Raw genomic sequence first — 22,672 nt, forward strand, 5'->3', positions numbered from 1 at the left:
TCAAGTAACATTTTGAACACAGGCCTTTTACTTGTAACAGAGTATCTTTATATTGCGGCATTGCTACTTTTACTTAAGTAAAACATCTGAGTACTTCTTCCACCACTGATGAGCTTTAGCGAGGACCAATTATATGAAGATAAGGTTGAAAAGTGGGTGTTTAAACTGTTCCTCATTTAAGTCCCCCGGAAGCCCCTCAGTGACCCCCTGGAGGTCCCCGGATCCCACTTCGACAACCAGCGCAGTTCAAACCAGTCGGAAGAGGTGCATTACGGGACAAAGCGGGCAGTTTTGTGTCCCCTGGCCTTGTACCCGCTACCCGGGTGGGGCGTGTGTGGGGGGCGTGGGGAGGTGGGGGAGGTCGGAGAGGTCGGAGAGGTGGGCGGGGACGTGGGGAGGTAGGCGGGGCCCGGGACGCGGAGCGCCGCCGCCCGCCTGCTCCGCCTGGGTGGCCGGCTCTTCCTATTGGTGCGTCGAGGAGAAGGCGGGGCGTCGTCCGGGGAGGAGCTGGTGGTGGTGTGGCTCGCCTCACCGGCTGGGGGGTCAGAGTTCACGGCCAGACTGTCGGCCCGCGGGGCGGGGGGTGGGGCCTCTGCGGCCGCTGGCGCTACAGGGCGGGGCTTCCCCTGAGGACAGGAAGTGGAGACGAGGAGAGGCGAGCGAGCGGCCGACTCCAACAAGCCTTTAGTTCCCTGTGTACACTGAGATAAACACACAATATGTAATCACACTGTGAACACTGAGATAAACACACAATATGTAAACACACTGTGAACACTGAGATAAACACACAATGTAAACACACTGTGTTCACTGAGATAAACACAATAAACACATTGCTTTAAGCTCAAACTGCTTAAAGTGGCGGAAAATCTAAGGGCGGAAGTCAAAAGTCTGGTCAAAGTGACAGATGTGTTGCTCATGATTCAAGGCACATGTGTGAGCATGGCTGGTGTTCAAATGAGGCATGATATATGCATGTTTAAAGTTTGCATTTTCAAACGACTGCTATAGCGCCCCCCCTTTGGCCAATTGGAGTAAGATTGGTTTTAGTGATATTTGGAATGACCCTCTATCATACTGCAAAGTTTCATAAAAATGTGACTCTGCACTTACGTATTGGGGCAGAAGAATATTTTTCATAAAAGCTTATATTTTCACTTAAAAACAAAAACCCAACATTGTCTTTAGATATTGGTCCAAAGTTTGTGTGAAGAAAGTTTCGTGCATTTTGATCAAAAATCCCAGGAGCAGATGTTTTTCATATTATTTCAAAATGGTGGGAGATCTAAGGGTCAGAGGTCACATGTCAAAGTGACAAATGTGATCCTCATAGTATTGATACTTTTACTTAAGTAATAAATGTGAGTACTTCTTCCACCACTGACCATTACTATGCAGTAATGCCTGGTGATATACTGTCTACATAGATGACGGTTGCTGAGATACTGTAGATACTCTGGGACTCGGAAGCTCTTGATCATGATTAGAATATAAACCGGATGTGAAGCCTCCTCCCCACTTCTGTTTCATCTTTACAGTCGCGCAAATTTATCCTAATATAAATCAAAGTCATCTAAGTATATTTAGCTTGCTGCTTAGCGGAAATGGAAATAAAAAAAATAAAATGTAAAGATATTTCAAAATATATTTTTGTTAACGGAAGTGCCAGTTTCCTCTCTCGGATATCAGGCGGTGTAGTTTCAGGTGCTGTTTACACGACAACAGTCTCTACAGAAAACGGCAAAATAAAGTATCAGATGTGCCGGCACATCTGATACTTGTGCCGGCACATCTGAACCACTGGTTTAAACAACATTAGGAAACAAGTCCAAATAAGCAACTACACTTTAGAAACAAGCCCAAAGTCGCTTAGAATAAGTGGACATGGCAAACAAACATAGGAAGAAGGAAGAAGACACGTCACCGCCACCTAGCCACCTGGCATGCACACTACAGCGTTTTAAATCACTGGAGCGTCTTCGTGTAAATGCATAATAAGAAGTGACAACGCAACAGCACTTTGACGTTTTCTGTTCTGATCGTTGCCGTGTAAACGTGACCTCAGACTCTATATAGCATTTGGAGATTGTGGGGCATGATACGCGAGACTAGTAGAGAGGGACTTGACTGACCCCAGAATCCACCGTGGTCCTCAAATAACTAATTTCTAACTCTTAATTTCTTTCCATTAAGGCTTCAAGCTGACCATTTTAATGTCCTTTACACTCTTCTCAGTTTACGACACATGTGGAAGAAAAACCCTTTGTCATTTAAAAGCTCATACTTATTCAGGCCTGGGGTGAACGTTAGGTCAGCTAAGATCGCTGACCTGCAAGCTCACAAGGCGCCACAATGCAATGCATTGTGAGCTTGTAGATTGGCTATTTCTGTTGAAGGGTTTTGATGTTGATGGGAAAAAAACTGAGCGTGCCTAGTATAGAACCCTGGGGGACCCTGGTTAACTAAGTATATAGTTAAGTTAGGTTTACATGTAGTTAAAGGGATATTTCACTTTCAAAACAAATGTGGGTCATTTTATTGTCTACTCAGGCTTTTGTGAGCTCCCCAGACAGTTTTTAAGTTGTTTGATTCAGTAATTAGATATATGATATTCATTTTATCAGACCCCTTCCTATACAAACCCATTATAATTTCAAACTGCATTTTTAACAGTTAGATTCATCAAAAACACCCGTCCTTGGTTCTGGAGACTCATCCTGCCCTCCTAATACGTGAGGGGCTGTGTTTTTTTATTTATTTTATTTAATCTTTTTATTGTATTTCTTTTTTTTTCCAAAAAATATATAAAAAATGAATTAAAAAAGTAATTGAAAAAACACGGTCTCTTCACATATTAGAAGGACAATATCAGTCACCAGGACCAAGGACTGGTGTTTTTGATGAATCTAACATGTTAAAAATGGAGTTTTTGAAGTTACAATGGGTTTGTAAAGGAAGGGGGCGTGTCTGATAAAATGAATATCAAATATCTAAATACTGAATCAAGCAACTTAAAAAATGTCTGGGGGGCTCATAAAAGCCTGAGTAGATGATAAAATGACCCACATTTTTTTTTGAAAGTGAAATATTCCTTTAAGCAGTTTGTTAGCACCAACCTGTTTTGACACTTCTAAATATTAAACCATGAATGAGACCATCATGCATTCTTTGACATGCACGTGTCTAGGGCTATCACGACGATCATGACATTTTACTTGACGATTAATGATCATACAAACAATTGCAACAAACGATTTAATTGTGTTTTTGGCATGGAACATTGGAACATATTATATTTTAAAAAACTGTGAGCTTGTAGTAGATCAGCTATTTACACAATTTTCGAGAATGCCATTTCAACAGTCAATGTTAGAAATTCAGAGATTATAAAAAACTATTATTACCTCAAATAATTATGTTCATGCGATTAATTACATTGTAACATGCCTAACTGGTGTCAACGTTTTGTGTGGAAGCTAATAGCTACTGTACTACAGTACTACTGTACTTGAAAAATCATACATTTTAAATGGCCATTTCACATACTCTAAAGCTTTTCTTTACATGTACAGTGTAAGTGGACCTTGAGCTTATGTTTCATGTTGGCCAGTTGTTTTTGGGAAATAGAGGAAATAGCACACAATAAATGTCCCTTTCACACTTTTCTCCACAGACAGAAAATACGGACGCGTAACGGAACAGGTCTTCCTCAGTTGTTTTTGTGTACCAGTGGAATATTTAATACCCAATACTGGCTAGTTTACTGAACACAATGTTGCATGATGAAGAGTCACTCAATTACAGTATACTGACAATGCCTTTGTGTCCCTGATTGCTCCATCATATCCCTCAGTCAGCAGTTGCCTCACATGCAAAGCCAGCAGTCTGTGTGTGTGAAAGACCAGCTCCTGATAAGCTCATCACAGAGCGTGTAGATACTGTGGTTCTCAGTGGTTCTCAATCTTTTTCATGTCAAGGACCCCCACATTTGTAGTAAATGTATAATATTATAAATATATTTATATAAAAAAATATAAATATGTATATAAAATCTATCATATTCTGTGACGGAGCCCCCCACCAAGATTTTTGAAGTGTTTTTGAAAATAGCGTTGCAATGCAAGCTTGTAGATTGGCTATGTAGAAATAGTCTTTAACATCGTAATCAGTGATTAAACTGATTTAGATGCCAGAACTGCGAAAAACGGCGGAATAATAATAATAAAACCTACAATAACAAAAGGGGACCACCGCACTACGTGCTTGGCCCCCTTTTAATACAAATAAATACAATATAACAAACAACATACAGTGAGAGAAATACAACCAACCAAGGAGGTCCAACGATTAACTGTCCCATTTAATATGTATTTTTTGTATTTTAAAACATGGTAGAAAAATATACTGAAAATAGCAGATCTACAGTACATTGTGAGCTTGTAAATGAAATGTAAGTATAAACTGGTATTACTCGATTAATCAAAAAGGTTGCAGCACTAGACCACCAGACGTCAGAGTTGAGGAGAGGATTGGAGAAGAGAGAGGAGACATGGGAGGACGGAGGAGAGGAGAGGAGAGGAGAGGAGAGGAGAGGAGAGGAGAGGAGAGGAGAGGAGAGGAGAGGAGAGGAGAGGAGAGGAGAGGAGAGGAGAGGAGATCAGTGAACAGCTGTGCGGAGCAGTCCAAGGCACTATGTGATGAAAAAGGTTTTATCCTCTTATGGGAGATTAGATTGTAAGGGTTATTGTCCAAGGTTCAGTGAAGAGCACTCAGGCATTCACTGTGTAAACGACTGTATTTATGTTTCACACATCAGCTTAGAGCAGTGGTTCAGAAATCTTTTCATGTCAAGGCCCCTCAAATGAATATGTATTTGGAGCTCACAGGATCGGCTATTTTCAGCAGATTTTGGCTGATATTGAATCTTCATTTCATACTTTTAGCTGGGGACCCCCTGGAATCCCCTCAAGGATCCCTGGCGGTCCCCGGACCCCAACTTGAGAACCACTGCTATTATGTGACATGATGTGACTATAAAAGACGAAGAGCCACGTCACATGCAGACACAGACAGACAGACAGACAGACAGACAGACAGACAGACAGACAGACAGACAGACAGACAGACAGACAGACAGACAGACAGACAGAGCACGGTGACAGTGTCGCAGACAGACAGACAGACAGACAGACAGACAGACAGACAGACAGACAGACAGACAGACAGACAGCCACAGTGGTGGCAAAATGGAACCAAATGGACCCGTAACACTCTCAGAGTTACGGGTCCACCGTAATGGTCCATTTAGAACACCCCCAAGGAACCCTAAGGGTCCCTGGACATCACTTTGAGAACCACTGCAATAAAAAGACAAATGATAGGAAACCAAGACTAGCCGTCTTTGATTTCCTGTATGTGTGTATGTCACATGGGTTTAGGAGACTTTGCGAGTCTCTTTAAAGTGGAGTGACCACGCCCACTTCCAACGACCATGTCCTACCTAGTGGCGAGGTGTGGGATTACGATATCTTGGTATATTAAGGATCTCTGACTAAAACCAAGAACATCAGCCAGCAAAGGACACAGCAAAGTCCAGACATGTCTCCTCCTGGTGGCCGATGGCAGAATAGCATGCACACACACACACAAACACACACACATACACACGTATTACTATACTTGTGATAATGTTTTAACTAACCTAAACCTAACCTCTAAATGTCTAATCCTAAACCACAATCTTAATCATTTCCTAATTCTAAGCCTAACAAAAACAATTTATCTTGTGGGGACCACGACCAATTTCCTTACACTGGCCCTCATTTATCAATGGAACGTATAGTAGAAACCAGCGGAGATCCGAGCGAAGGGGCTCACAAAGGGGCTCACGTGTGATTTATACAAGGGTCTTTTCCTGCCAATTTAAATATACCGCCCATGTTTCAGAGGCCTCGCCCCACGAGCGCTTCGACATGAAGAAGCGGATGACGGCCAAGAAGAGAAACTTCTCCGATGTGTACAGTTACCCCATCCCCACAATGGTTCACACTAGGGGTACGTTTTCGTGACGATATGTATCGTTTTGGGGGGGGGGGGGGGGGAATCGTTTTGGAAAAAAATATATATATATATATATATATATATATATATATATTTTTGGCAATAGAAATAATGCAAAAACAGAAGTATTTGTTTGCATTTGCTTTTTTCCCCCCCATATATTTTCATAATAAAAAGTGTCATATATCGTATCGTATCGATATCGTATAGATGTTGTGAGCCCAATATCGTATCATGTCGTTTCATGAAATTAGTGTGTAATTAGTGTCGGCACACCCCTAGTTCACACACGGCTATTTACATCCACAGCACAGCCAATATGCACAGAATGGCACAGGCTATTAACATACACAGGGCACAGACGGTACCTGACATAGACACACCCAATAAGAAAATATAACACAAATATGAAACATATATGACTACAGTTGTAACAGAGATACAGTAGTAAATCACTGGCTTTTAGCCATCACTGACTGAATGAAAACCTGAAACATGCATTACAGATTTGAGATTTGAGCATTGGGTACGCTCACATCAAATTGACGAAGGCTTAAAGATGGAGTGCCATGATATTTTTCAACCCTAAAACCTGATCATAAGGTATTATTATTATGTAAGGATTTTTTTCAACAAAAAAAAAGTGTACAGTAAGTGTTAAAATGTTGTTTTTATGTAGACACACCCACCAGTTCATTAAGTATACCTGCTTCTCACCTTAGCACCTCCTCCACCACCTTAGCACCACCCACCTGTCCTAGTCCCTCCTCCTCCTCATGCCCACACCTGTTGTGTTATGATAATGAGGGGGAGGGTAGGGCTTTGTGATGTCACTAAAGCGCTGTTTCTCTATTGGCACGTTTGACCCTCAAGGTTTCAGCCTCCAGGAAGAAACTCCAAATAGTCAGAGAAGACATAAAACACCATAAAAACACCACCGGGGGGCTTAATGAAGTTCTATCAACCTCATAGACACATGAAAAACAGAAAAAGTGCAAAAACATGGCACCACCTCTTTAATAAATGGCGACAGTTGCGTTGAGATGACCGTTGCAAGGTCGGTGCAAGGTTGATAAATGAGGGCCACTGTCTATTTCTCAACAGTGTGTGTGCACACGTCACACGCACGCACGCACACACACACACACACACACGCACACACGCACACACGCACACACGCACGCACGCACGCACGCACGCACGCACACGCACACGCACACACACACACACACACACACACACACAAAGATTAAGAACATGGAATGAAGGGGGCACCGGCTTCGGATGCTGTCAATGCACAGGACATTATCACGTTTAATCAGACTATTGATTGGTCTAAGTAGTGGTGGGTTGATGAAAATTGAGGCAAACGTTCACCCCAAAACATGATTTACGATTCTGTGCCTATCGGTACATAACACGGACGGCGCTGAGTCGGCTCAAGCGAACTTCGCAACGTTCGGCACCGCAACTCGCTCGCTTTAGCTCACTGGTGCCTCTCGTGGCTCAAGTTTGCTTGAGACGTTACGCTTCCGACGCGGTCCAAAACGACACTTTATACAAAACACCAACTGAGCCCCGTCGTCGGTAGGTCAGCATATCTTCATTAGACCAATCAATAGTCTGATAAAACGTGGGTAGGTCAGTATCTCACCTACTTAGACCAATCAATAGTCTGATTAAACTTGATAATGTCCCATTCAGTGCATTGACAGCATCCGAAATGGGTGAGGGGGGAGGAGTATGGGGGGCCCTCCTACCACGTTGATCTGGTTTTTGGCGTCCGGATCGGGCGGCTGGATCTCTGTGGCGCTGGTCTGGACGGCCACGTCTGTGGGCAGGAGGCCTCGCCTGTCGATCAAACTGCAACACAAACAACAACAACAGTGACTTGCCGCAACGTTGCATCGAGCAGAGTGAGGCGAACAAAACGTTTTATCGCGTCTATTTTGTATTTTGTATCTTCGCTCCAGATGGAAAATCCCTACTGAAGCGGCGTTCGCTTCACCCCCTCTTCGCCCTTCACCCTTGTTATGTTACTGTATGCCACCCTGACGATGGAAGGTTGACTCCTTGATTCATCCAGCTCCAACCGACTGAGAACCAGCGACACGGGAAAGACAACGCACACAAGCCCTTTCAGAGACACAGGCAGACTAAAAACACAGCTCTTATAGAAGTATGTGTCTGTCATTTAATGTCACTATTAATTGAGTACAAAGGACCCCAATAGAAACAAGCCATAGGCTTTTTTTATTAGTTTTTATCCTATTTAGTTGACCTTGTATTTGAACTGTACTTTTGTGTGCTTTTTTTCTGCAATCTTCTAAATAAAGTATTCAATCAATCAATCAATCAATCTTAAACAATATTGTAATATAGCACAAATTAAGTTCAATAGTTGAAAGAGTTGTCTTAAAAGAGCCATTTTGGGTGTTTTTGTGCGATCTCATGGTTAAATTAACACCGGTGAATTAAAGCTGGAGGGGTCCCTGTGTACATTTTCTATCTGTTGAATGTGGCTGCTGACAAAACAAGCCCCCAAATAGGTATTGGAGTATTTGAACTGCATTCTATTTACTCTTGCCGAGCAGGAGGTCCTGCTCTGTCGCCCCGGGCAGTAAGCTACAGTTGCGGGCCGGGATGGAGAAAAACACATCAGTCAGTGCGTGTTTTTGAGCTTGATTGTAAACGATCAATATAATTTAGTCATGAAATAGAACTGTGATTCCAAACATAGACTACTATATTTAATAGATACGCTTTTCTTTGCCGTTTTCAAATATTTTTTGACACAGAATCAAATGTTTTATGGTCATGATTCACCAGGAGCTTGGATGGCTTGGTTCCAGGCTTAAAATAATGAGAATAAATATTTTTGGAAATCTCGATGGGAAAACATGAATGGGTTTTATATCTGTGGAATCACAAACTGGCCGCCACTGCCATTTCCATCCACACTCTGCATATCACTGGTGGGCTATAAACAGTTCAGAAACCTGCCTATCAATGACATTGAAGGGGATTCCAAGCTAATATAAACTATAGCTTTTATCTTCCTGAAAAGTTAGCATGCTGAAATAGAAGCCATTGTTCTTGTTAATACAAATTTAAGTTTGAAATCTTGTTTGAAATGAAACCTGCCTACCGATGATGTCACATGCAGGTTTCTGAACTGTCCACAGCCCTCCTCTGAGACAGAGTAAGTAGACAGAAATGGTGCCATCTTAATGACCTATTAATGTGAATTAGTGAGGAGCAATTATATAAAGACTAGATTTTCAGGCCTGAAAATCCAGCCCTAAATTGCACTGATCAGAGCAATGGTCACCGAGTTATGGCCATTTGAAGTGTTATAGTGCAATTTACTGCTATAGTGCAATTTAGTTTTCTGGGTGTGAATACTTTCTGACATGGCCCCTGGGGGCAACACGTGGCCCCTGGAGGGACTATTGTCATGGCAGTCATGGGAGCGGTCCATGGTCCATCCACCTCTAGTAGGCAATTTTAATATATAAGGTTGAAAATGGGCAAAGTGGTCCTTTCAGTCTAGGTCTGAAAACATTATGCAAGCTAACACTTGTTCAGTATGGTCGACATCAGGAGGGAACTGGCCACAGTGGTGAATAGAGTACAGTATGTACGTGTGTGTGTGTGTGTGTGTGTGTGTGTGTGCGCGTGCGTGCGTGCGTGCGTGTGTGTGTGTGTGTCCGACCGTCTGACTTCAAACCTGGCGTTTCTGACGCAGATGACCGCGGGGTGTACAGTGCAGAGTGGGAAATCAATGGGACCACCGGTTGTCGAGAACCGAGAAACCACAAATGACTGGCCACAAAATCTGTCTGGAGGACGCACCTAATCTCTGTGTCTGTCGTCGGGGGTGTAGGCATCAGCTCCCCTGATTGGCCAATGGCCAACCCAGCCCTTCGGCCTCAGGGATCGGCTGAGCTTTGCGTCATGTTCGTGGCGCTTCACCAGTATAAGTGGTATACAATGGAAATCTGTGTCTGCCGTCTGTTTCCCATTTATGTCCACGTACATCATCAATGCATCAGCAGTTTTTGATGACATCAGGGATCCCCGTATCTCCATATTTGGTCGATCAGTCTAATGGTAGTAGTGGGTACCACACACTGGGTACCCAGATACTCTGACAAGTACAACAGATATTGCATAAACGGGTGGGGCATGCATTCCCAACTTGCACTTGTGTTTATAAATAACCCATTGATTACAATATCTAACATTACCGCACTGGGTACTCATGTTCTAACAACAGGTACAGCGAGTACTCTGACAACACGTACAATAGATTTGCGTGGTCCCGAGTAGCCCGGTGAAGGGCACCGGTCTAGTACAGTATATAATGCATTTCAGGAATGTCTCTTTATCTTTTCTCTTGTCTGCTTCTTGACATGCCCAAACATGGAGATGACTGATGTCATAGACCGGCCTCCATGTCCTCTGACAACGGCTACTGATGTCAGCAGACCAACATAGCCTAATAGAAGGAACTGCTTGTACGGTCTGTCCTTTAATTTTCTCTTGGAGCGTTTTGTAACCTTGCAGGTGTGGTTACTGTATGTCATCAGAAAGAGAACATCAGGGAAAACAGGGTAAACTCCCCCCTGTCAGGTGAAAAGAAGGTCAGTTGGCTCTCATGCATTGAAGGAGGCATGAGCCGGCCCTGGGCTCCCTAGGCTGGTGAGGGGAGTGTAGTGCCCAGGATCACTTAGAAAATTGGCACCGGGTGAAAAATAAGGGTTACAAAATTGTGGGATAAGAAAAATTATATATATATATAAAATAAATAAAAAAGCTAATCAAAACTAGCTTGTAGAAATATTTAAAAGTGCCACTCTGAAAACATAAAATGCATATTGTGAACAAAGAATGTGTTAACGTTTTGCATTTATTAGACTGCAAGAATGAGCTTAGGATTGATATTTTCTTTTCCATTTTCTTGACACCTGAATGTTATTGAAACCTTGTGGGTTTTGATTTGACAAACGTATCATGACATGTTGTCTGAGTTATATGTCGTAAAATTGACTTAGAGGTGGCTGTTGTGGTTAGTTATGCAAGGAGAAAATCTATTTTCTGCACAACTTGAAAGTACTCCTACATGGAAAACGGAGCTTTTAACAGGTATGATTACTCCTCTCACCTCTCAACTGGTACTTTGCCTCGCTATTTTGTACACCTACATGCATTCCAATATTAGATAGTCAATGACTATATCACTTGTATAGAGATACATTATTTCTTTAAAAACATTGAGACTGCAAGTGGAGGTGCCGGTTGCATAGAGACACACGGGGACTACAAATTTCACGCCCACTTTTGAGACAGCGCCGCTACTGCCGGTCCGTTGAACTGCAGCTGCCAATGCATTCCTATGAGAGGATATGAAAGTTAGCCTACTTTTAAAATTATCCTGCATTAACTGAAGACGATATTGATTTAAATAAAAATATGTTTCCAAATGTATGGAGTGTCTTTGTCAACATATCTTCTTGTTTTCTTAATAGTTGATGTGTTTCACATTTAATTTGCCACTTTAACGAGTTACCCATAATGCTAACACAGCAGAGGGTAGACAGCAGACGGGCATTTCAGTGACATCACTGTCTTTACGAGCGCCGACCAGTGGCGTACCCAATGTAGAGGCAGGAGAGACGGTCGCCTGCCCAACTAAGATCTCGCCTCCCCTAAAAAAAAAAGAATAGCCCGAAAATGTGTCATTGCGTGCTTAATGTCCTCAAAGTCACGCATCCAACAAGCTTTGAACTGAGCAGATTGGACATTCTGTTCCAGAGATAATGACTAAAACCTATTGAAAACGGCCACTTTCGCCAGTTTTCTGGGTATTGAAAACCTCAAGGGATGCGTCCGTGACGTATATACCATGCGACCACTTAAACCCTGGATCTCCGATGCTAGCGGTTTTGACATACTGATGGAGTATATTATAGTATATTGTGGGTAGTATATCGAGATGAAAGATATGGGACATTAAAAAGGACAAATTAAACAAATGGGACAGATTATTAGAACACAAAAATAATCGCTACAGCCTCAGTAGTTAACCAGTGAAATGACGGTATTTTACAATGCCTCTCATAGAGATTGCATTGAGAGCTGCAGTTCATCGTTCTAACGGACCCCGAGTGTCAAAAGTGGGCGTGGATTTGTAGGCCTTCCGCTTCCGGCCGTGTGTCTCTATGTAATCAAATCCCAACAGATCCCCAAGCCTCTTTTTTTTTCAGGTGCGCTGGTTTTGGTTCATTCAACGTCCTGCGTGTAGGCTGGCGAGGCGATCCTGAGAGATGTGAAGGGATGTGCATGTGAGTCATATGTTGTTGCAGTATCGCGGTGTCAGGCACAGAGAATAGCAGACCTACAAGCTCACAATGTGTCAAGGACGTGACATATTGTGAGATTGTACTGTAGCCGCTCTATTCCAGACCAGTCGAAAGCCGCACCCATTAACCATTACCTGTGATTTTCAACCCATTACCCGTGAAATATGGGTAATGGAGCAGGCACTGTCCCTAAACACTATTCTGCACCTGCTATACCCGTTCTGCTTTATGCCGATTACGTTATTTGCGGGTGGAGGCGTGCCCATCCCCAAAATTGCTATTCTGCCCTGGGAAAGCGCACAGCGGACTCTAAAACCACCCGCAATGCCAACTTGGTTTGTAGAGCGCACAGGCTGCAATGGATTCCTCGAGACGGCCAGGACGCACAGCGCGGCACCTCTCTCTACTAGGCTATTATTGTCAACAAATCTGTGATTCTAATTCACCTATAATCAGCAGAGTGTCAATTCCTTGTGTCAATTGTGTCTATATAAGATGATAGTCTATTTAAAGAAGACAATTTGTGTGTCAATGCTCTCCAAATTACACACGTCAGTTTTATTCATCGATTATGCAGGAATTGGAAATAATGAACCGATTACAAAAATATAAAATTCTCTCTAATCAGTAACATGTAGGTGATACATATGTCTATCAGATGTGGTTTTATTGAAAGGCAATCAAAGGCCGGAGCTTAGAAACCCAACATCGGGTGTATGTTTCCATGTAAAATCCTCACAATGTGTTGCTTAGGGTTGCCAACATTCAGAAATGGAAAAACGGGACACATGCACAAGCGCGCAGCGCGCGTGCATGGGCACGGTTTTGGGCGGATTTGGTTTTTTTTTTTTTGGGTACTTTATTTCGGTTTTAGGGTTAGGTTAGGGTTGTTATTTAATTATTTTGGGGGAGCCAGCCCCCCAAACTCCTGAAATGCATAGAAATCTATGAAATTTGTATTAAAAAAGCCAGCCCCCCAAACTCCTGAAATGCATAGAAATCTATGAAATTTATATTAAAAAAGCCAGCCCCCCCAAACCCCTAAAATACATAGAAATCTATGCATTTTGGAACAGTTACTATAACAGTTTCTAACCTGCTGCTGAAGCCGCAGGGGGAGGAGGAGGAGGAGAGGAGAGTAGAGCTCTTTCTTTCAGACTTCTTTCAGAATAGCCACACAGTTTTGGGGCCAGGCACGTTGGCTGTTGTTGCTGTTGTAGCTCAGTCCGTGTCTAACTAACTATAAGCTAGTTAGTATGATATACTGTAACCTCACATGCAGCAACTTATTTTCGGTAGAGTAATGCCAATGTTAGATGCACGTGCACCTTTATTTTGTTTCGCTCGCTTGAACCACAGAACCAGCGCACATTTTTCCACAAACACAATGAGGAAAGTCTCACACAGGCAGACACCAGAGCACGCACACTGAGCCTGCCCTGTCAACAGAGCGGCACCCCCAGGGTCTTAGCGCCCTTCTCATACAGCACACAAACCCATAGGCAGGCAGACGCACAGATTTTTTTTATTATTATATGCATCTTCCCTTTACCGGGACAAGTGAAGTCCCGTACGGGACGCGCCTCTTTTGGTCAAAATACGGGGCGTCCCGGCTAATACGGGACGGTTGGCAACCCTAGTGTTACTGCACACAGGAGCGGCGTTGCCAGTATTTGCGAGAGAGAGAAATAATCAACCAGGTCTATGAAAACAAGCCCAAAAAAGCGACTATAATAGGCCACATGAGCACTTCAAACCTATATGTCGGCTATTAAACAATGTTCATATTTATATAATATGTAAATATGAACATTGTTTAAAGTAATACTAGGTAACGTTTTCAACAAAACACAAGTTAAATTGTATATCTTTTGTGAGTGGCAAAAGTTTCACAACACCCACTCCATGAATTTCACCCCCGGAAGCTTTTTATTTATATATTTTCTATTGAACGTGGACGGGGGGGACTTTCCCGGGAAAATGACGTTCCTGGCCAACGTCATGACGTCGTGGCCGACGTCCTGGCCGACGTCATGACGGTTTCCTGTTTGGCCAGGAACTACCGCGCTAATAACAAAAAGGAACCTCACGCTGATTTTAAGAGAATGTAGGATTGGAAGATCGAAAAAGAACAGAAAAAGAAAGCACAGCTCATGGTAACTAATGCTCCACTGGCTAAGAGAAACGATCCGTAGATAGTATAAAACAATTAAAAGATCGCTTTTTGAAACGCTTCCGGCTTCCAGTGAAAACGAATGGAATTCTGGGTAATCGAGGACTACGGAAATTGTATGCAGTGACGGTAGTGACCAGCAGAGGTTGCTAAAAATCGTTATTTGTGATTCTGCATTGTACAACTTTAATAGCCAACATATTATGTTGGCTATTTGAAAATAGCCGATCTACAAGCTCACAACCGTTCTACCATTATTTAGAAGCAACAGAAAAACAAGCCCAATGTGGCTTATCAGGCAACACAGCAGACAGGGATAAAGGACAGCGTAAGATTGGATTTGAATTTGGGGATAATGGCTAGCGCAGTCTTCTCTTAGTGGTGATGGCATCTGGCACGGTGATTGGTTTTATCATTGTAACGCCCAAACCACACCCATGCATAATGTAACGGGTAGTGCAGGTGTTTTGCGGGTAAGACAGGTGTCCCAGAATAGCAACATTTGCGGGGGAACGCCCCTTGCCTAGTCCCAAATCCGATATTCGTGGCATCAGCAACTTCGGTCCGGAATAGGGCCCTAGGTCTGCTATACTCTACCATTCTCTGCACGCATCACCATTGCACGACGGAGCATAAGTTGGGCTTGAGTGTCCGCAGGGGGCGCAGTGCTATTGTTATGAGGAGCGCAGTGACTGGAGGAGGGGTTTTGACGACAACTGCTTTGAGAATCGCTACTATCGCATACACACAACAGAAACCAAGGAGTATACATTTATGCATCAAGAGGGAGAGGTCACAGTAAACATCCTATTAAGCCTTCTTCCTCCGCACTCGGAGGAAAAGAGTTGCTGAAAGTTTGATGGAATGCGATTTCACACGTCTTATGAGCCTCGGTCGGGTTCTTTAGAAGCCAGCCTGCACGCGTATACTGGCTGTGTGACGTCATCTGATAAGGGATATATACACTCATAAGACATGGGGGGCATGTAGGAACACTGACCTGGGGGGCATGGGTGAGCACAGTATAGATCCACAGTTGTAGAAGATGTTTCTGTGACTGTAAGGGTTGGTGGTGTCTTCAGAACCACTCTTCCCCGACCAGGAGCCTTTGATCTGTCAACACACAACACAACACAACAGTAAGTCACAGTGACAAGCTGACAGCTACACGGATGAACGTTGATCATATCAAAAACATATCTAAACATTTCCTATTTTTATGCTTTTTACTAATAGCTATATTTACAGGAGGAGAAAAGGGAAATACAGTGTATGACCCCTCATTTCAATGGGAACTCCGCTTGTAGTTTCCTGATTCCAGATGCTTTTTCAGGACAGTTTTGAAAGAAACCAGTGATTCACATCCCTTAACCCATTCAATCCTGGAACACATCTGTGTCATTTTAGATTTTTAGCTGTAGACATTATCCATTATTTTATACTTTGGCTATTAAAAAATAGCAGATCTAGCTTGTAGATCTGCTACTTCTTTTTATCGTGAAAATGTGTGCAAATCTTTGAATATATATATATATTTTTAAACTACATTTTAACTCAAATCTTTGCTTCTGGGGGTCCCTGGAACCAAACCTTTTTCATGTCAAGGACCGCCCCCCCTCCCCGGAGCAAAGATTTGAGTAAAAAATGTTCCCTTTAAAAATGATTATATTCAAAGATTTGCACAAATGTTCACGATTTTTCCAAAATAGCAGATCATAGCTCATAGCGCGGCACGCGCTATGAGCCATAGCTCATAGCGCCGCGCTATGAGCTTGTGTATCTGCTATTTTTGAATTAGCTTAACAAATGTAAAATGACTCAGACGCTTTCCCGGTCTTCATGGGTTATAAATGTGTTCGAGCTCAAAAAACAATAGCTCTTTGGACGGTCGATATACTCACATCTTCGTTGGTGGTGAGATTGGCAGCCACCAGGTACGTATGGAAACCCGACAGACCCAAGATGGACCACACCGAGAAGAAACAGATAGCCAGCTCCACCGCAGTGCACCAGTGCTACGTCAAGGACAACGGACGGCATTACGGGAACGAGTGTAAGAAAAACCCTCGACAAACAAATCACCCCCACAACAACATGATCTGTGCAAATACTTGTGGGGACATCTGGCCCACACTAGTATATCTCTGCTATTCGGCCGGAACCAGCTAAATCCAAAATGGTAATTGTTCAGGAAATGAAAAACAAAATATAAAATTTTCAGAAAATGAAGAAAACCTTATATTTTTAAAACAAAGCAATACTGTCTCATCAAACTTGGTATAGTGACTTTATATATTATCAGATACTTGCATGTGTCATTATATTATCACCACTTTACCCAAATCAAGCTCAAGTGGAGTTAGGAGTTTTGTCCAAACACAAATCCAGCGCAAGTGGAGTTAGGAGGTTTTGTCCATCATTGATAAGAACAGCTGGCAATGGATCTCAAAGCTCACAACACATCACAACGCATTGTGAGCTTGGAGATCAGCTATTTATGGTGAGCGCCATCCTCATATACTAAGTATAGATCAAGCTGAATTCTGTACTTAAACAACTTTTATTTTAACATGCATTGTAAACAACCATGGATCTAACTGTTACCACTGTTGTTCTTCTACAGTTGAGTGCAACAAACAATTCTGCCTCAATACTCAATCATGTATTTAACAAAAGTAATCATGGCACACCAACAATAAATAAATGGCATATAAATACAAAATATTTCATGAAAAATAGAATCTGTAGCCTATCAAATCTGTAGCCTACTGCACTAACAATAACAACCACAGTTGAATTTACCTATCATATACCTATCAACATTTTATTATCACACTGTTGTGTGTTGTGTTGTGTTGCGTGTGTGTGGTGGATGTTTCTTAGTGCTTTAGATTGTCATAAAAGCTGTGAAAGTCTTTTGGCATGATCTCCTTGAGCTCTTGGATATGTTTGAAACAAACTCCTGCACACACTCATTCTCTGTCCATTAACATTTAAAAAGAAAACACGAGCAGATGACCTTTGTGAAGACACCCTTCTCCTCTTTACTGGGGTGAAATCTATCAAACCTTGCACATACATTCTCTTCTCTTCCCAGTTTATGTTCTCCCAAAAGCATTGAAAAATCTTCTCCCTGTCTGCCTCATACAGAGCAGAGCTTCTCTGAGAGCCTGAGAGGAGGGGGGAGTTGTTTGTTTTTGACGGACAGTTTGAGGGTCCAATGGAGTTAGGAGTTTTCGTCAGAGGCGCTTTTTAATACTTTTCATATGTTATTATTTAAAAAAAAAAAATACACAGATGTAGAGGGGGTTCAATAGCGTTGATTTATGAAAATAAAATAAAATAATGAAAATGGAGTTAGCTGGTCCCGGCTGGACACTGACGATATTCACAATTTACTTGAGTTAAATTACAAAAGTATTGGCATCAAAATGTACTTAAAGTACCAAAAGTAAAAGTACTTGTTATGCGGAATGTCCCATATTTTCCCAAGTATTCAAATTTAGCAGAAAATGGCCGACACACACACACACACACACACACACACACACACACACACACACACACACACACACACACACACACACACACACACACACACACACACACACACACACACACACACACACACACACACACACACACACACACACACACGAAAAGGATATCTGCCAGGACTCTGCTGAAGCGCAAACACCAAACCCTTTCCATCTTGAGCCCCTGAAGGAAGAAGGAAGACAGACAAAGCAAGTTAATTAGTTCTCCATACAAATGACAGATGAAAGTCAAGGTTAAGGTACAAACAGGGTCAAAGAGGTTGACTCCTCGGCCTCAAGGTCTGCTAAGTCGGCGCGCCTCCGTCATGGTCCAAAACTATACTTTATCAGCGAAAAAAAAGTAGTCCGCGGTTGTTTGAAAAAGTAATGTCCCAAGCGGGAATCAAACCCCGGCTCCCAGTGGTAGTGGGTGGGGAGTCCAATGATTATCGAAGTGCGCCACTGAGGCTTGTACTAGTGGAGTAAAGTAACAAATTGGATTTACTCAAGTACAATTTTGAGGTATTCGTACTTTACTTGAGTATTTCTCTCATATTATCCATTTTATTTTCAGCGTTCCCCTAGCGTAGCTTCCTGGTTGCTATATTGTTGTTGTGGTCGTCGTCCTCGCATCAAAGCCCCGCCTCGCAGCACCGCCCCGCGCCTATAAAACTAGCGCTCCCCTGTCAATTTCCCTGGAATGCCAATTTCCCTGTGACATATATATATATATATATATATATATATAACAGTTTTTTCAGGAAACTCTCAGGATTTAGAACAACTGGTTTAGAACAGTGGTTCTCAAAAATAGCAGATCTACAAGCTCACAGCGCGTCATTTTGTGCCGCGCTGCGAGCTTCTCATCTGCTATTTTTGAATTTCTTTTGAAAAAATTTTATTATTTTTTGGAATAATGTAACACAAATCATCTCTTCTGGTGGTTGCCTGGCAAAAAACATTTTCAGATGCGGGGGGGGGGGGGGGGGGGTTCGCGGCTAAATACATATAATTTTGGGGATCCTTGGCACAAAAAGCATTTGAGAACTACTGATTTAGAAGGCATTTTGTAGAATTGGCCGCAGGTCTTCATGGGTTATTTTTCATCTCTCCCACAGAGTCCGTCCGTCGCAGGCACACACCTGCTTGGGGTTCTGGAAGAGCCCCGCCGAGCGAGCGATGATCCCACAGGCCAGTCTGGCCCCGGAGTTACCCGTCTGTTCGGAGAGGGCGTGACCTCCTCGACCCAGGTCGTCCTCCCCGGTGTCCACCACCAGCGAACGCCCGACCACGTCCCACACCTTTATCTGACCGTCCTCCAGCCTGAACGCAGCTCTGCCGTCCGGCCCGGCGACGATGTTCCCCAGATCCCCCACGTGCCTCTCGGAGTCCCTGGGACCCCCGTGACGCCTCCCGAACGGGTTGTAGTGCTCTCCGCAGCCGAGGCAGTCGTCCCGCGTCAGGTCTCCCAGCGCGTGCACGTGGAGGCCGTGCGCCCCGGGCTCCAGGCCGTCGATGGTCCCGTCCACCAGGCAGCGGTCCGGGGACAGCTGGACGAAGCGCACCGCTCCCCGGACCCCCCGACCGGCCGGGCCGGACATCACGGCAACGGCCGCGGCCGCGCCCAGTTCGATGCCGCCTCCTCCTCCGATGCCTTTGAGCACCGCCCTGCGCCCGGTGCTTTCGATCAGAGCCAGGACGTCCGCCGTGCTCAGAGAAGACTCCACCAGAACCTCCTGCCTACCGACATCCACGCTGACCGACTCCACACCCGGCTTTCCCTCCAGAGCGGCTCTCACGCCGTCTCCGCAGCTTTCACCTGTCATCTGCACGCCGAACTCCAGCTTGGCCGGTCTGCTCGTCTCCATGTTCAAAACGCTCGTCCCCTCCGCTCGTGCAACGATGACACAATTTATTGGATAAGTCCCCCACGTGGTGACGCCATGTTTGAGAAGTCCATATATGGCTTACGTAAAAGTAGCAATATAGGCTGTGAGCTTGTAGATCCGTTATTTTCACTGTTTTTGAAAACAGTTGCATACACACAATATACATACAAACTATAATGAATAAGGCAGGGTTTCATAACGGCATACTGTAGCTTCATGTGGATCTCAGACTTCATGTGAGCAGCCTGTGACATCAGTCGTCTATGACAGTGGTGACATGTACATGCCATGGACCCAGTATTTGGCACGGACCCCATCTGAAGATATTTTGTGCCAGAGACCACCATACAAGATTTTTGTTGTTAAAATGTTTCACAGATTTCATATAGGGACAAAATTAGTAGTAGAGTACAAGCTGCGTCGCAGCTATCTTCACTATATTTGAAACAGGACTTAAGTGGTTAATTCATATTATTACACGGCTTGGTTGAATGCTCGATTCTGATTGGTCAGTCATCGGTCATTATTTCTCGATAATGACCGATGAGCTCAATAACGGACCGCTGTGTAATCAGAGACTCAGAGCACCTGCTCATGTCAACCTGCGCTGCTTGTTTTTATGCTTTATCCAACATGACAGCCATGTAAACAAACAACCAATGTCATTTACAACTAAACATTGCTCTCAAGAATGTTTTTGAAAACATTTGAAGTGAGAAATAGACGATGCAATAACCGAAAATTGATTCTATTTGATCCACTGCACTTCCTTGTTTATCGTGGCACAACAACGGAGGAATAACAAAACGCTCGCCCCAAAACAAAACGCTCGCCCCAAAACACAGTCGCCCCGGGGCAAATCCGGCGGTATTACAGGCAAATCGGCAGTATATAGAATGGGGGGCGACTGTGTTTTGGGGCGAGTTTTTTTTTATTTTGTCATTTGTTTTCCGAGGCAAACTTGTCCGCCCAGCCCAATACTTATGGAATACTTTCATTGCCGTAAGCAAGGAAATACTCTGTTTTGTTGTTACTTTTGGGTAAATTTATTTATGTATTTATTAAGTAGCCGTGTAATAAGCGGGATAATGCATGGGGAGGCGGTCATTATTGATATTTGAAGCCCGACAGGGTGATTATGCACCGAGGCGGAGCCGAGGTGCATAATCACCTGCATTATCCCTTGCATAATGCTTTTATATGTTTGGGTTCCAAGACTCCCTTCCTAGTAATGTAGTGTTAAAAGTACAATATTTATTTTTGAAATGTAGCTGAGATAAAGTCATGTGCTTGCAAAAAATAAATAGACCAAATACTCCAGAACTGTACTAAAGTACAGTACTCAAGCGAGTGAAATGCACATAGCATGTGAATATAGGTAGTATAGTTGTGTGTATACTTACTCAGCGCTATATGAGCCGTCACACAGCCGAAGATGAAGGCGGTGAGGAAGGACAGCGACACGATGAAGGTGTAGAAGAAGCGATAGTTACGCTTCCCAACGCAGTTCCCCACCCACGGACAGTGATGGTCGAAACGCTCTGAAATGAGACACAAAAACACTCATAACACCCACGGACAGTGATGGTCGAAACGCTCTGAAATGAGACACAAAAACACTCATAACACCCACGGACAGTGATGGTCGAAACGCTCTGCAATGAGACACAAAAACACACATAACACCCACGGACAGTGATGGTCGAAACGCTCTGCAATGAGACACAAAAACACACATAACACCCACGGACAGTGATGGTCGAAACGCTCTGCAATGAGACACAAATACACACATAACACCCACGGACAGTGATGGTCGAAACGCTCTGCAATGAGACATAAATACACACATACTGTAACACCCAAGGACAGTGATGGTCGAAACACTCTGAGAGGACACACAAAAACACACATTACACTCAGGGACAGTGATGGTCAAAAAACACTCTGCAAGGAGACACAAAAACACGTGTCCTATGGCAAATGAACCAGGACTCACAGCTAGAGCTGAGCAATATACAGTATATTGTACAGTAAGTTGTAGTTGTCACAAAATGACAGTGTTCATCAATTCATTGCAATGAGTGAGTTGCTACAATCAGTAAAAGCCTCCGACTTTGGAACCGAGGTGGATATAATTTACCTAGTACAAGCACAGTGACACTGTCAATGACATGGAGAGAGCGTTTTGGAAAGTGATGGAAGAACGGCAGGCAAGTGACTAATTATGCTGGCATGATGTAACAGTGAACATGACAGTATTAGAAAGCTCATTATTTACGTTACTAACTAGCCTACCTACATGATCACCCGTTCATACAACCTCTTTCAACCTTAGTTGAACGAGGTTGAGAAGCATAGCCTGACACCTAAGATGTAACAGTTTTAACAACAGTAACAACAGTCCACAATGCACTCCAATCCACGCAGCTTAACAGGTCCTCTTTAAATGCAGTCCAAGGCTCTGTCAGCAGTATTTATGAATACAGACATCTGACATCTGTGAACAGTTCCAATAGAGTACAATAAAACCTCTGTTAACAGACTGTTTTCACCCACATAGCCAGTGTTCCACCTCGCCCCAGTAGGGCAGAGAAGGTTTCTCACCACCGCTTTGACCAGTCACAATTATGCGTTAAATAACTG

General features: G+C 43.4%; 2 protein-coding genes across 2 annotated transcripts in view; both read right to left on the reverse strand.

Annotated features, from left to right (window-relative positions):
• Nucleotides 1–269: 269 nt before the first annotated feature.
• The window catches only part of LOC308095721 (palmitoyltransferase ZDHHC18-B-like), a gene marked incomplete at both ends in the record, with an annotated part of 30,502 nt that continues 8,099 nt past the window's right edge, over nt 270–22,672 (reverse strand). Inside the window, 6 exons of the mRNA XM_080442760.1 lie at nt 270–701; nt 7,824–7,926; nt 15,602–15,714; nt 16,503–16,616; nt 18,281–18,321; nt 21,430–21,567. Coding sequence (XP_080298886.1) covers nt 270–701; nt 7,824–7,926; nt 15,602–15,714; nt 16,503–16,616; nt 18,281–18,321; nt 21,430–21,567 — 941 coding nt within the window. The remainder of the gene's footprint in view (nt 702–7,823; nt 7,927–15,601; nt 15,715–16,502; nt 16,617–18,280; nt 18,322–21,429; nt 21,568–22,672) is intronic.
• LOC308094862 (copper chaperone for superoxide dismutase-like) lies at nt 19,241–20,017 on the reverse strand (the record flags this gene model as incomplete). The annotated part of the gene is made up of 1 exon (XM_080441685.1): nt 19,241–20,017. Exon 1 carries the CDS (start codon nt 20,003–20,005, stop codon nt 19,241–19,243), a length of 765 nt encoding a protein of 254 aa, XP_080297811.1. The 5' UTR covers nt 20,006–20,017.

This window comes from Gymnoscopelus braueri (genome assembly GCF_963280865.1).
Source record: "Gymnoscopelus braueri genome assembly, chromosome: 11".
NCBI lineage: Eukaryota > Metazoa > Chordata > Actinopteri > Myctophiformes > Myctophidae > Gymnoscopelus > Gymnoscopelus braueri.